Source organism: Botryllus schlosseri, chromosome 11 (assembly GCF_051294905.1).
Source record: "Botryllus schlosseri isolate E-star chromosome 11, Bs_hap1, whole genome shotgun sequence".
NCBI lineage: Eukaryota > Metazoa > Chordata > Ascidiacea > Stolidobranchia > Styelidae > Botryllus > Botryllus schlosseri.
The window spans coordinates 21,600,333-21,613,659 of record NC_137246.1 but is presented as its reverse complement, the minus strand read 5'-3'; the positions used below and the strand labels follow the sequence as shown (position 1 = coordinate 21,613,659).

The 13,327-nt window shown below is 40.7% G+C and overlaps 1 protein-coding gene across 3 annotated transcripts in view; it reads right to left on the bottom strand.

The window, feature by feature from the left end:
* Positions 1 to 13,327, bottom strand: part of LOC145450189 (transmembrane protease serine 9-like) — a 163,824-nt gene that overhangs the window by 128,519 nt on the left and 21,978 nt on the right. Inside the window, exons 20-37 of one of the 3 annotated variants that reach the window (XR_013918448.1) lie at positions 12,050 to 12,163; positions 11,856 to 11,988; positions 11,667 to 11,777; positions 11,540 to 11,601; positions 10,896 to 11,050; positions 10,572 to 10,682; positions 10,118 to 10,266; positions 9,012 to 9,169; positions 8,809 to 8,947; positions 5,910 to 5,927; positions 5,708 to 5,829; positions 4,679 to 4,780; positions 3,650 to 3,785; positions 2,114 to 2,227; positions 1,997 to 2,049; positions 1,764 to 1,921; positions 971 to 1,060; positions 745 to 902 (exon numbers count right to left, since the gene is read on the bottom strand). Coding sequence is in view for 2 of the 3 variants with exons in the window: in XM_080328694.1 (XP_080184820.1) it covers positions 971 to 1,060; positions 1,764 to 1,921; positions 1,997 to 2,049; positions 2,114 to 2,227; positions 3,650 to 3,785; positions 4,679 to 4,780; positions 5,708 to 5,829; positions 5,910 to 5,927; positions 8,809 to 8,947; positions 9,012 to 9,169; positions 10,118 to 10,266; positions 10,572 to 10,682; positions 10,896 to 11,050; positions 11,540 to 11,601; positions 11,667 to 11,777; positions 11,856 to 11,988; positions 12,050 to 12,163 (1,925 nt within the window). In the remaining variant the exon portion in view is untranslated. The remainder of the gene's footprint in view (positions 1 to 744; positions 903 to 970; positions 1,061 to 1,763; positions 1,922 to 1,996; positions 2,050 to 2,113; positions 2,228 to 3,649; positions 3,786 to 4,678; positions 4,781 to 5,707; positions 5,830 to 5,909; positions 5,928 to 8,808; positions 8,948 to 9,011; positions 9,170 to 10,117; positions 10,267 to 10,571; positions 10,683 to 10,895; positions 11,051 to 11,539; positions 11,602 to 11,666; positions 11,778 to 11,855; positions 11,989 to 12,049; positions 12,164 to 13,327) is intronic. The other 2 variants (XM_080328694.1, XM_080328695.1) reach the window with 2 other exon arrangements.

Below are 13,327 nucleotides of genomic sequence, written 5' to 3'. Positions count from 1 at the left end.
CTCGGGCTCGACTCTCTTTTCGCTGACTTGGACTCGGACTTGACTCGGTGGTGAATTGAAAATGACTCGACTTGACTCGAGTCAAAACCATAGAACTGAGATTGACTTGTGACTCGGTGCTTTGTGACTTGGTTACAACCCTGCTGACTTGTCACCAAATACGGACAGTGCCATGTTCATCATTACTAAGAACGGATATATTCTAACCTTAAATTTGAGAAATACGACAGTCAATTAGGAGTGATGTCGTTTCACGCAACCATAACACCGTGTCGAAGGTCACGGTGACAGCGCTGTGGAAAATCCACGATCGTTTGAAACAGATAATAAAATCACGCAAGACAGTTTCTCTTAAAAAGCCATCACATCTTGCAGGGAGCAATAATTGTTCAATTATACTTCGTAGTTCAACAATGGACTTTTCCGGTACAGCTGAATAAATAGACGGAGAACCCTAAATTGCCCTTACTGAATCTATTATGCATTTTTACTGCGAATCTAGCTGCTTTAATAATTAATCGTTTCAACACTATATGCAGCAGTTGCCTTTTAATTCTACACCGCCCGCATTTGCTCTCAGCGCCCCCCTACCGCCCAATTTTCTAGCCAGCGACCCCCAATCGCCCATTTCATGGCCAGCGCCCCCTTGACGCACGCGAACGCCCCCAGGGGGGCGCTGGCGCCCACTTTGGGAACCACTGGTCTACAGCTATATCGAATAATTTCATTTCACGAATCACTCACGTCTGGAGCCCCATCCCAGTACAACGCAGAATTCACCCGGTTCAGGTTCATTTGTCAGGCCAGCGATGGCTATGCATGCCGGTTGCACGAAAGAAGAAAACGCGATGTTTTTTGAAAGTTTCAGAAGACCAGCTCCTTCCGGATGCGTTAAAATTGACCTGAAACGGTTGCCCCATAAGCTCACGTCACTTGTCGAGATGCTGATCGAATATATGCTGTCACTTACTCTCGGGGTCGACTGATTAACTCGACGTCGTACTTCATAACGTCCGACGGAAGGAAAGAAACGGTACCCACTGTCACGAGGAGATCAACCCTGAAAATTGCCAAGAATGGTACTGATTCGTAACTCGATCGCCACATTTCCAAATCGCATCCCTTTATTATTTATTTGCGTGGTTTTCGTTAAGAGAACGATCATTTATGCCTTAATAACAAATTACTACATTTGATCAGATTATGTTGTACCACGTCAAGCAATAAGTCTGTTACGCATCAGTCATCTGTCATATCAATTCGATGCCTCCGTAACAATTGCAACATTTCCTAACTCGTATTTTAATTCCATGCATTTTTCGCACGGTGAGGTTTTACGTAATACCATCCTCGAATGTAGAGTTATTGAGAGTGATTTTCTGAACTTGAACCCAAGTTTAAATTGAGGTTGCGTAACTATCTCCAATATGGTCTTGTCATAATCTGCGTCTGTAAATCCATCAGTCTACATGTAGATATTTTTCTGTTTATATCTCGTATATGTGGACTTTGTATAACTGAATAGACTTTGGACGACTGTTCCTATTTGTATGTAGTGTTATTCATTAGTCCTTTTGCGTTAGGCGCGAAAATGCATCTTGCGATTTGGAAAGTTATAGCCACTGGCGACCAAATATACTTTAAAAACCACTTACTTGAATATGTTCCAGCGATTTCAGTTTCTATTTCCACTTATATAGATTAAAAATGTACGATGTTACTTCAGCTTCTACTTGAGTAGCATACAACATACACATACTTACGCAATGTGCGAGTCCACGCAAGCAGCGGTCGTGAGAACCCATCGATCGTTGACGATGGTACCGGCGCACAAGAAGTCTTCAAGAAAAGCGTTTTCTATTTGCGCAATGAACGGCCACGAACCGTTTTTCGCCAAGTGTCCGCCGACGATTCTTGCGTGCTACAAATAAGAGAGTCGGTTTAAAGACAATCTCACGACTTGCGGATGAGAGATTCAGTTCGCTCGAATACATACCCACAAAAATTCGGGGGCGATGTCTTGTTTTCCGCACTCCCCGTCGACAATCACTAAAATGCGCATTGCAAAATGTATCACGAACATGTCACGGTACCATTAGCCAGGGCTACTCACCGCATTCTTTTTCGTCGCTCTCATCGGCGCAGTCCGACTTTCCGTCGCATTGTAGGGCGCCGTCGAGGCAAGATTCGCCGCTCCAGCAGCGGAATTGATCGGGCGTGCAGTCCTCTGAAATGACGTGGAATTAGGGTTGCTCGCAATCAATTTGCGCAATGAATTCTACCGAAACCCAATATGTTTACTGGATCAATCTGTGTCTATTTGATATGCGCACTGTGTCGATTTTGATAGCTACCAAAGCCTTACGATCCAACCCTGAAGTTCTGTCGATTTTGTAGACTTCAAAATCACTGTTATTAAAAGCAGAGAGGGTAAGTAACAAAGTGCTTTTACTGCTGGAAGTAGTCCAGTAGGGTTTTGATTTTAGAATACTTCTACAACTTCAGAGTTTCATTCTTTTAGCCAAAACCTGGGGCCTGGAATAGATAGTATTTTAGGTAACCACCTCTGATTACAACTCAGATTATATACTTGCATTTTGCTATCACCCATTTCTTTTCCAGTGGATTAGTTTATTGGTAGATTTGTATCGTTTTTGTGAGGCAGTCATCGGTGATACACAAGTCGTTGTGATTCCCGCGATTTATACCTAATTACAAAAAAACGCATGGTAAAATAAAAAAAAAATTAAAAATCGCAAAATTTTTTGAAGGGTACGAAGATCTACATTACTGAAGTAATTACTATTGCAAGGTAGATTGGGACGAGATGGTAGACTTCATCATCCAATCGCCGGTAAGCGCTATCAAATTTATTAGATGTAGTTTCGAGATCAACGTGGAATGTTTTTTGCGCGAAAAATAGATGTTATTCAAAAAAGGTATTCTGCTAGTGAGGTTACTTTAACTATACAGATTTACATATCATTGGGCTCTACTACATACAATCACGCGTGGTGGTCTTTTAGTCAACAAGATTTGATGATTGTACATAGTATACACCGAAGCATCCAAAGTGTCACTATCAACGTGAATACACCTTGTTTCGGGAAAGCGAGTGGCGCAGTTGGTTAAGCGCCAGCGTCACGACACCAACGGCGGTGGTTCGAATCCCGGTTCGGACTAACTACTATGTGTCGGAGGTTTCTCTGGGCTGACCTCACTGCGGTAGCAGTGTTTCCAAAGCCCAGAGCAGAGTGAAGGTGAGCCGAGCCAAAAGTCGGCAGCAAAGTGCAAGATATGGGCGCATGAAAAACGAGCGTGACCGATGATGGAAGAGAGCGAGAATGGAAGTCGTCCGAAACATTACAGAGGCAAAGGACTGAAATTACTGAAATTAATGTCGTGGCGCAAATGACCATATAGGCTTGCGCCACTGTATATGTGTGAATAAAACAAACAAACACCTTGTTTCATAAATTGCAGCGAACTGCGCGTAGTTAACTGGAGATCTGAACTTCGTTCGTTAAATTATATGTATTTGCGGATGGCGTTGAGAGAATCTACAGCTGACTGTTCAGTAAATCTCGCGAAGAAAAATCTTGAAGTTGAAATAATACATAGCTGACCCGCTTGGGAACCATGAACTCACCTACAATATTCCAATTGATTTTGAATCCCTGACCATTAGTAGAGCCGTCCGAGAGAAAGGTGATAAGAACTTCATTTGAGCTGGACTCAAATCCCCTGATGCTCTCCGCGCTCCCACACAGGAACGTGTCGTAAACCTCAATTACGTTGCAATAAAAAGCTTACCGTAAATCAATATTGAGGGCATTTGCAGGTATAATATCCTTGCGTAAGCTAGAAAATGTGCTACTCGCGTTCGAACCCCGTATAAGACATGAAGCTTCAGAGGTCAATTATTTGGATTGCTGAATAGGAATCAACACTTTGCCCATGTCATAGAGTTGTCTATAGTTTGGGATAATCTGGGTTGTAATGACTCGAGTCATGACTCGAATCGAGTCGGACTCGAGTCACGATTTTCTGATGACTCGACTTGACTCGAGTCATTTTCTCAAAATTTGGAAATGACTCGACTCGACTCGAGTCAGTCTGTGTATTGACTCGACTTGGACTCGAGTCATTGCGCATGACTCGAACCAAGTCATATGACCCGAGACGCAGACGGCCAAGACCGATATTTTATCGTAATTTCGAACAATAGTGAAGTAACCACCCTATTGGGATTTCGTTTATGGGTACTAGTACGTGAGAATGCGATCAGAACCTGCTAAAAATGAGGAAAATTGGTATATTATAAATGCGAACCATTCAAAATCACCAAACAGAGTTATAAAAAGTGAGTGTAACAAGATTTTAGCTGGGAACTGAGCAGTCAACGCATTGACTTGGACTCGACTCGAGTCATAATACCATGACTCGGACTCGACCCTCTGATCGATGACTTGGTCTCGGACTTGACTCGGTAGTGAGTTGAAAATGACTCGACTTGACTCGAGTCAAAATTATAAAAGTGAAATTGACTTGTGACTCGGAGCCTTGTGACTTGGTTACAACCCTGGGGATAATATCCGATACCATATCATCAAACATGTAGGCCTATACTGTGCACATAGAGGGGCGCAGGACTATACTATAAAACCAGAAGTCGTACCTGTCTGGCTGATGTCGAGTTGCCATCGTAAATGTCCACAAAATCGTACACATCGAAGGAGCAATCTTCCAAGTCAAATAACTCGAATCGTATTGTAATCACCTGCAAATCCACGATATAGTTAAATAAAGCACCACTGCATACGATCTTGAAAACATTCAATTGCGACATCACAACTGGTAATAACCGGTCACATATCAGGTGCATTCGGATATAGAATTAGTTATATACTGCCCCTCCCTTTTTCAGGCCCTGATATTTTTTCGTTTTGCTGAAATGCTATGTTTAAAATTATGTCTTCTATCCAATACGTAGGCTACGCCATCATTGACTGCTTTTCATTTTTTACGCCATTATTGACCGTGGTGCAAAATACCAACAGGTGATAAGCGGTTAACAACAGCACCACCAACAACAACAACAACAACAACAACAACAACAACTACAACAAGAACAACAACATAGGCAAAGATAGTTCACACAACACAACACAACACATAGGCAAACATAGATCACACAACACAACACATAGGCAAACATATATCACACAAAACAACACAACACATAGGCAGGGATAGATCACACAACACAACACAACACATGGGCGAAGATAGATCACTGGCACGGAATGGGTCTTTCGATGATGATGACCGCCGACAGCAAAAATGCTGCATAGCGATGTAGTCCTGGTTAAAGATATTTTTGGTCTGCTTATGATGACAGTGGTCGGAAGTCCTTTACGCCGAAGGGGCCCTATATTTACCCTATATTTTCAATTGTCAATGCCAACCCAATAAATATTCGTGACGTCATGACAAAATAAAACAATAAAAAACGTCCTGTAAATATGTTTGTTTTGAATTTATTTTTGTTTTAAATGCAACCCTAACCAAGGCGTTATGGATGTTTGCGGTTAATTGGATTTCGAAGATATTGAACTCTAGTTTACATTACAGTACAATTATTGGTATTGGAAGTTCATCAATACCACGGCGAAATTTTGTCAACCTATGATAGGGCGACACTTACGGTGTTCGGTGCTCCGCGTATAAGCCAGCTGCACTGAGTAGAGTCTAAATATCCTCCAGCGAATATTGGAGGCACAATCACACCTTCGTCTTTGTCGTCGATAATATCCAGCTCAGAACATACTTCATTTTATGGAATAAGACAATTAGAACCAATGTCGCAACACAAAAGAGGTCTGAGTGGTGTATTTTGAAATACTTACTTTGTAAGTCGTTGATCACTGTAAACATGAAGGATAATGTTTGTAAGAATTTTTCGTATAGTATCACTGTAAATCAAAAAATAGGCATTTAGAGAGTGGAAAGAGAGAGTAATATATATTACACCATCTTAACTACAGGAGGGTGTAAAAAAACTAATGATGTGGTATAGAAATAAGACATCATACGTTACAAAATGTCCTAATGTCCGATTGAAGTGCCACAGTGGATGTTGGCGAAGTTGATGCGTCATCAAACATGGATTACGAGTCGCGTATTGGATAATAACTGAATATGACATCATAATAGTAAACAGTTTGGAATCGTATTGAAATAATTAAAACTGTTCCTCTGTGGTACCGACATAGTAGAGATTAGAAAAGTTGAAAAGGTTTGATGAATTTTAATAAATTAGGCAAAATATACCAATATCTTGCCGACCGTATGATATCCAAAACCTCCATGGAATTTTAATTATTGTCGACGTCATCGCCAACGAACCGTGACTTAGGTAGGAATTCGTTTGTTTTAATAACACAATTGGCGCTTATAAACACTTGGGTCATTTGCGCCCGCACAGTAATTTTCGTAATGTCTTTACGCTTTACTTGCGTCCTCTTTTCTGGTCTTTTTTTGCTGTCATCTTTCTAGAGTTCGGCTCTCTCTTCCTCTGGGCTTTTCATGGAGGGAGTATTTTTAGCATGCGTGACGCTGACAATAGTGTTCGATATGCAGAGGTGGTTAGTAACGAAGTACTTCTACTTTTTCAAAGTACTCAAGTAGTTTTCCTCTACTTCTGGTACTTACTCAGTTAGATCTGATTTTCGCTACTTCTACTTCTACTTCGTAATATTTTGTGATCTACTTACTTACTTGTCGCTATTTTCAGTTTGTCAAGTAGAAGTAGTTTAATCCTCCAATCAGGAAAATAGCCCGAGGAATTTTGGTGCTGTTTTCAAGGAGTATCAACATTTAGTTTTCATGAAAGTTGAGTAAAGCTCAGACATTTCGTCGCGCTTCGCGCTCAGTGGATACGGAGTAACCATTATGATTTCACGATAGTATCGGTGACTATAATTTAGGTAGCGGGTTGACGTGATTCCGTTCACACCGGATTGTCGCCCTTCGCCGATATGAAATATTTCATCACAATATATATTGCTCATCATAACGTTTGAAACCGATGTTTCGCAATCTAGCATTTACTATACTTATCATATCGTAATCTAGCAGCCCAAGGATAATCCGAGAATTATCAACGAAAAACTCGAATAACTCCGCTTCTACAAGTCGGAATTGACTCAAATTTGTTTTGCATCGTCTTTGAAGACGGCTCAACAATTTCATGGGGTTTGACAGAAAAATTTGAATTTTTTTTTTAATTTTCAATAATAAACTAAAAATTTCAATTCAAGATTGCACGGCCTCTACTGGTTGGAATTGAGTCAAATTTGGTGTGGATCGTTGTCTTAGACAACGTGACGATTTAGTCATTAGGCGAGTGAGATTTGGAAGAAAAAGTTTTTTTGAACAACCCTAGTGTGCATACGTCCTTTTTTTATATCGCCCAGGCCAGGTGAGTGTCTGATATCGAAGACTACTCCAAGTCGTTTCGACACCTTCCTATCTCCCATTGTATCGCAGTCTTGTGGTGTATTGAAATGACGAAAATATTAGCAATAAATTGAATTGAATTGAATTGATGAAAAGAGGATAAACTGTCAACTTCTCGAATATTCGGTGCTATGATTTGGGAATTACGGATTTGGTTGATCAGTTCGATGCTGATGTAGAACACAACGAATTAGGATTCTAGTTACGGGTAAGAGTAAGTTTCCATATATCAAATATTATTTTGCAGTAAGCGCATATCAGGGCGGAGAAACACATGCGACCTGCGTCAGCATCAGCCGTAATTTGAGAATAATTTTAATATTATGTTGATTTATATTCAACATATTCCACTTCCAAACACGTAAGGGTACACTTTTTATGCTTATGTCGAAGTGAACCATTAACACGTTTGAACGCTTCACCATTTACTGATAGAATAGTCGGTCGCGTGGTGGATCTTTGTCATGCGACGATCGTGTTGTTTTGAAGCCAATACTATGTTTCAAACCTTCAGCCATTATGCATCTATAGAATATGAGTTGTGCGTTTATGAACAGCCTGCAGTAGAACGTTCGGCTAAGATCCGTGTTCGAATTTAATAGTTCAGAGGTTCACGTTCGCAAAACTTCGAAAGCTTCTACCTACACTAGCAAAACTTTGCAAAATAGAGCAGAATTTCACAATAATCTTAACATCTCGATCAAATATCCTTAAATTTGAATTATATTACCCGCGATATCAACGTGGCATGCAGCAAAAACAGATATTCCGAAGAAATCGCAAAACAATATGGTGAATCTCGAGAATTTGGCCTGAACTAACATGAAATTGCGGTTGTGAAAAACATATTGACTCGCTTCTATCACGACTACATCGATATGACATTGAGATCACAAGCCTATCATATCGCGCAGTAGCAGAATGAGACATCAAGACGCAATCGCAGATGCCATTTATGGATCCATCGGTGCAATTTAGTTCTGGTTCCGGAGATCCTCTGGACAGCCCAACAATAGGTGCGAATCATGGGACATTGTGAGCATTATACTAACCCCTGATTCTAATAAAACTTTACCAACAAATTGCATAAAGATCATGATATGACGTTAGCTAAAGTTGCGTAGACATCAATCTCATACGTTCATGTTAATGTTCGTGTTCATGGCTAACATTCTCAAAAGATTAACGTATCGTGTTCACGCGAACTAGAATCTGTTAGAGTTTTGTACAATCCCTGCTATACTTCGTTATATATACCAAGCTAAAGAATATCTGTAAAATGCGTACCGTCTTCTATCATATCAATATGAAGAGACACTCTTTGGTAGAATGAACGGAATCCGCATGGCGGAAGAATAAACGACGCGACTCCATATTGTACCCACGTTCCACCGTGTTGGCATATCAGTGGTCCGCCAGAGTCACCCTGGACATTTCATATTCATAACCAACTGCTATTGGACAACATATTGTAGTTATGGGTTACTTACGAAACAGGCACCCACGTCTCGGTCGATTTTACCCAAGCAAATTAGCGCGGTGTCACCTCCGACATAAATTTGGAATCCGATCTGGCATGCACTGTCGTTCAAGACCTTTACTTGAATTTGTTGCAAAATATCTGGCGGATTCAAATCCCTGGAGCTCCCTGTGGCAATACGGAACCGCCGTTACCCCTCGCCAAACTATCACGTGCATGGACTAACAGCTTCATCGCTCTCATATAGCTCGGTCCCATATGTAGAGAAGGAAGTTCTTAATGTATGGGTCGCGAAGGGTGTGAATTAGGGTCGCGACTACGATCTTTCAATATACATGTAATATTTGCCAAATTTCCCGCGGGTAGTATCACCAATAAGCGGGGAACGCAGAAAACTGGTTACGACAATATGACTTGATCATAAAATGCACGGACTTTTGTATTGAAAAAATTGTTTGATATCATGATAAGATTTGTCTGACATTGGTTTCTGTGAAAAGCTCTAACTTGCGGATCTCATCGGACATGGAAGTGGGAGGAAGGGCCATAACTGCGGCACCGATAGTTTTTTAATGCACATAATTCACAGCAATAATTCTAACCGTATTCGCAATTGGGAAAGAACGGTTCATTCTTGGTATCGCTTAACACCGCTAGAGACCTTTTGGAAGCTATAGTCTAAGGATGGCAATATGCTGCGGGTGCGAGACTATATCATATACAGGCATTTCTGGGTTGACCCTATCCGCACCAGGACACATAAAGAGATGGAGGTTTGGTCAACATACGTTGAGGACAAGTGCGGTGCAAAAAAGATCGGCAGCGATAAAACCGTCGCTGGTTGGCCCAAACCCTCGATATAGGGCCCTACGCCCATAGTAGCGATATTTCGATAGGCATCGTTGAATAATTCGATTTTGTTTAGACTTCATGGCGATCAATGGACGATCGTGAAGTTGGAGAACGGACTTATTTGAGGATGTGAGCTTCTTCATTGATAGACAGCCGTCACATGATAGCAATCGAATGTTCGGCTAACTAGCGTGTGTACGAGGGTTGTCGCATTTCTTGTAAGTTGTTATCAACTTTACATTAGATAATCTATTCAACACTTACCAGTTACACCCCAGCCAGTGACGATGCATGTTGCACCCACCGGGGGTTTCATCTCCCCTTTCGGCGGTAAACACACCGGTTTATACCATTTTGAAGTGAAGTCAACTGGTTCTTTTAGTCTCAGAAATCCTATGTCGTCGTTTACGGATCTTTATGTGCACAACAGAAAATAATTGCGCTGTTATTTTAATTTGCACTCACATTTTTTAAATGGATGGGGATAGAATTCATCGATCCGTCCAATCTCCGCACTTCAATTTAGTAACACATACAGACACTATACTTCTTCATTGCTAAAAGGCAGTCTATTGGACCAGTTTCTTGATAAGATTTAATTATCATCATTGGTCAAATTGGCGAGAATATTATAAATATACATATTGCAAACTATTATTAATGTTAAAAGTTAAATCGGTCTTCACATCATAATATTATCAACATCATTAGTCCTCACCCTCCGTAGCTTGGGTGCTGCAAAGCTGCTGTTACGTCTATTCTCTTTTCGTGTCTTGAAGTACTATTAGCACTTTTGTTGTAGTCACCAATGGCGACCTGCATATCTGGACTGTACCAAAAAAGCGTGATTATGTGACCCGATGATTCGCATCGATATATTGGCGGGAGAAGAACAAACGGGGAATAAAGTGGAAATGAGAGTGTATAAATATAAGTTGCTAAATGTCATTACATGTGCACATAAGATACGCAGGCTTCATGTCAGTTTACTCCAAGTAATCTGTAATTAAGGATGAAAAGAGTCCGACGTACAGATTCTTACGTGATTATGCAGTGGGCTGCCGTTAAAACCCAATACTCGGACATCAAAGTCCCTCCACAGGTGAATCTATAAGAGTCTCCGTCTTTACGATACAGTCCAACTTGCCACGGCCACGAACCTTCCACCGTATTATGTCCCCCGACAATAAGGGGGGTCTAGGGCACAAAGTACATTGCATAAGAATAGGACATGTAAAATGTTCTTATCCCATGCTTCTGCGAACTCAAAGATTAATATTATTATTATTAATATGATTAAAAGTTGTAGTGGCGCTTATCTCCCTTAAGGGTCTGGTGCACCACGGTCCGACTCAAAGATAGTTACCGTGGAGAGGCCTGACTTCGTGGTTGTTAACAATCAATTATTTTCCACCTATTATATATATAGGCTACTATGTGTGATTGGCATTATATTTTGCGTCGGCGAAGAACAGAGCTGCAGTAGACATCCAGAAGACCTCCGCCATACTTGATTAGTTCTTCTTATAATCATATAACCGGTAACGAATATTCTATTGTTAATTATCATTCATAACGAGATCGGCTTAGCCCAGGCACATATTATGGGACGGAGGTAGAGTGCACTATCATATGGAACCGACCGTCAAAACGGCGGCAGATGTCAACTTAAAACGAATGACTTACGAACGGGAACTCAGGAGCAACTTCCGATTTCCCGCACTCCACTGATCCCGGAGTACCTAAAGCTATATTTGGATACGGTTGATATTAACACGGATCACTTCATTGACGATGCTAACAAGATACTAACCACATTCCAATTCATCATTGTTACTTGGACAACTCTGAACGCCATCGCATTTCATTGATTCGGGCAAACAAGTTTGGTTCCAACAACGGAGTTCATTCGATGCGCATGCGTCTGTAATGTGAATGATGCAAAATTATTACATTGGATAACACAAGGCATATCTTATTTCAATGATATAGAAACCATTACCTACAGCCTCCCATGATAGTGAAAATCCCGCATCCTCGAAACTATTATCGGAATGGAATTCTATAATCACTGCATTGCTCTGGCTTTCCAAATCAAGCGGTGACCGGTAACCACATATGCGTTTGTCTCCGTACTGAGTATCAAAAACACATCAAGGTGGACACCGTTTTATATTCATTCGTCAGATACGGTACCTTACGGGAGAGAGTCGAGCTTCCGTCATAAATTAGTAGATAGTCCCCTGCGCAAGGAGAGTTGTATACAGTTTGCTCGATTCTGAATTCCTCGTTAAATCTGATTTGAATCAGCTGTAAGTATAAAACCGAATATGGCAGGCAATATTAAACCTGCTGTTATTAATAAGAAATTTCTTCAAAAGAAGCTGGTTGTATAAAATCACGAAATAGGATTTATCGAGAGGAATTGGTTATTTTGCTCTTGACTATTGCGATGTTTTGATTTGAATCAACTGCAAGTATAGGCTATACAACCGACCTTGGCGTGCAATATTCAATCTACGAATAATACGAAATTCGATGAAAATGTTCTGGATGTATAAAATCACGAAATGAGATTTCCAAAACAATTTGAGTATTTTATTGTATATGGCTGGGGGCGAATATTATTAACATGCACCTGACTCCGACTGCGACTCCAATTATCGCTTTCAAATATCTCGGAAAATTGAAAACAGTAGAATAGAAGCAGTACCAAGTACCAACCATAGAAGCAGTAAAATATTATCACTGATATCAGTAATATTATTCAGCACCGTAACTGCCGCACCCCAACCCCCCGATTACGGAGCCGAGCTCGAAGGGGGCCAAAATTATTTCGTGAATTAACATAATTTATAGATTCTGTTTTAAAAATCTATGCAAATTTTTCAAATTTATTTCGCGCTATGCGCGACTGCCCTTATGCTGACCGAAAACTTCGATATATATACATATATGTTTAATTGTCCATATAGGCACCTGAATGACTTGTGCTGAAATGTTATTGTCCTGGCAATCTAAACTCCACAAGACCAATGCCATCCCGCAAAGAAAAATTATTTGCCACTGCAGAAATCACAATTTGATGTCGTGTGCGTCTTTTAGTTTACTGCGTTTGATCGATTTCAATATCTTTTGACATAGCAGACAAGAGGTTACGAAATACCATCATCTAAGGAAGTCATTATACCAACGGTTCGGTTCCGCCCGAATGTGTTTAATTATATTACCGGCCCTCATTTTCCAAGACACATCACTCAGCTCTACCGGTATATCTGATTACGTGAGCAGAGAGGGGATAAAAATTTATATATGTATGATTATATATGCAATTCCCGATCATATTGCCCGATTCAACCCTAAATTATGGAAAATATCCGCTTTTGTGCGGCTTGGTGTCACAATCTGACTCACCAAACAGTACATCAAATATCGCTGGTTCAAACACAGGTAATAAGGTAGCGGAAGATTGGG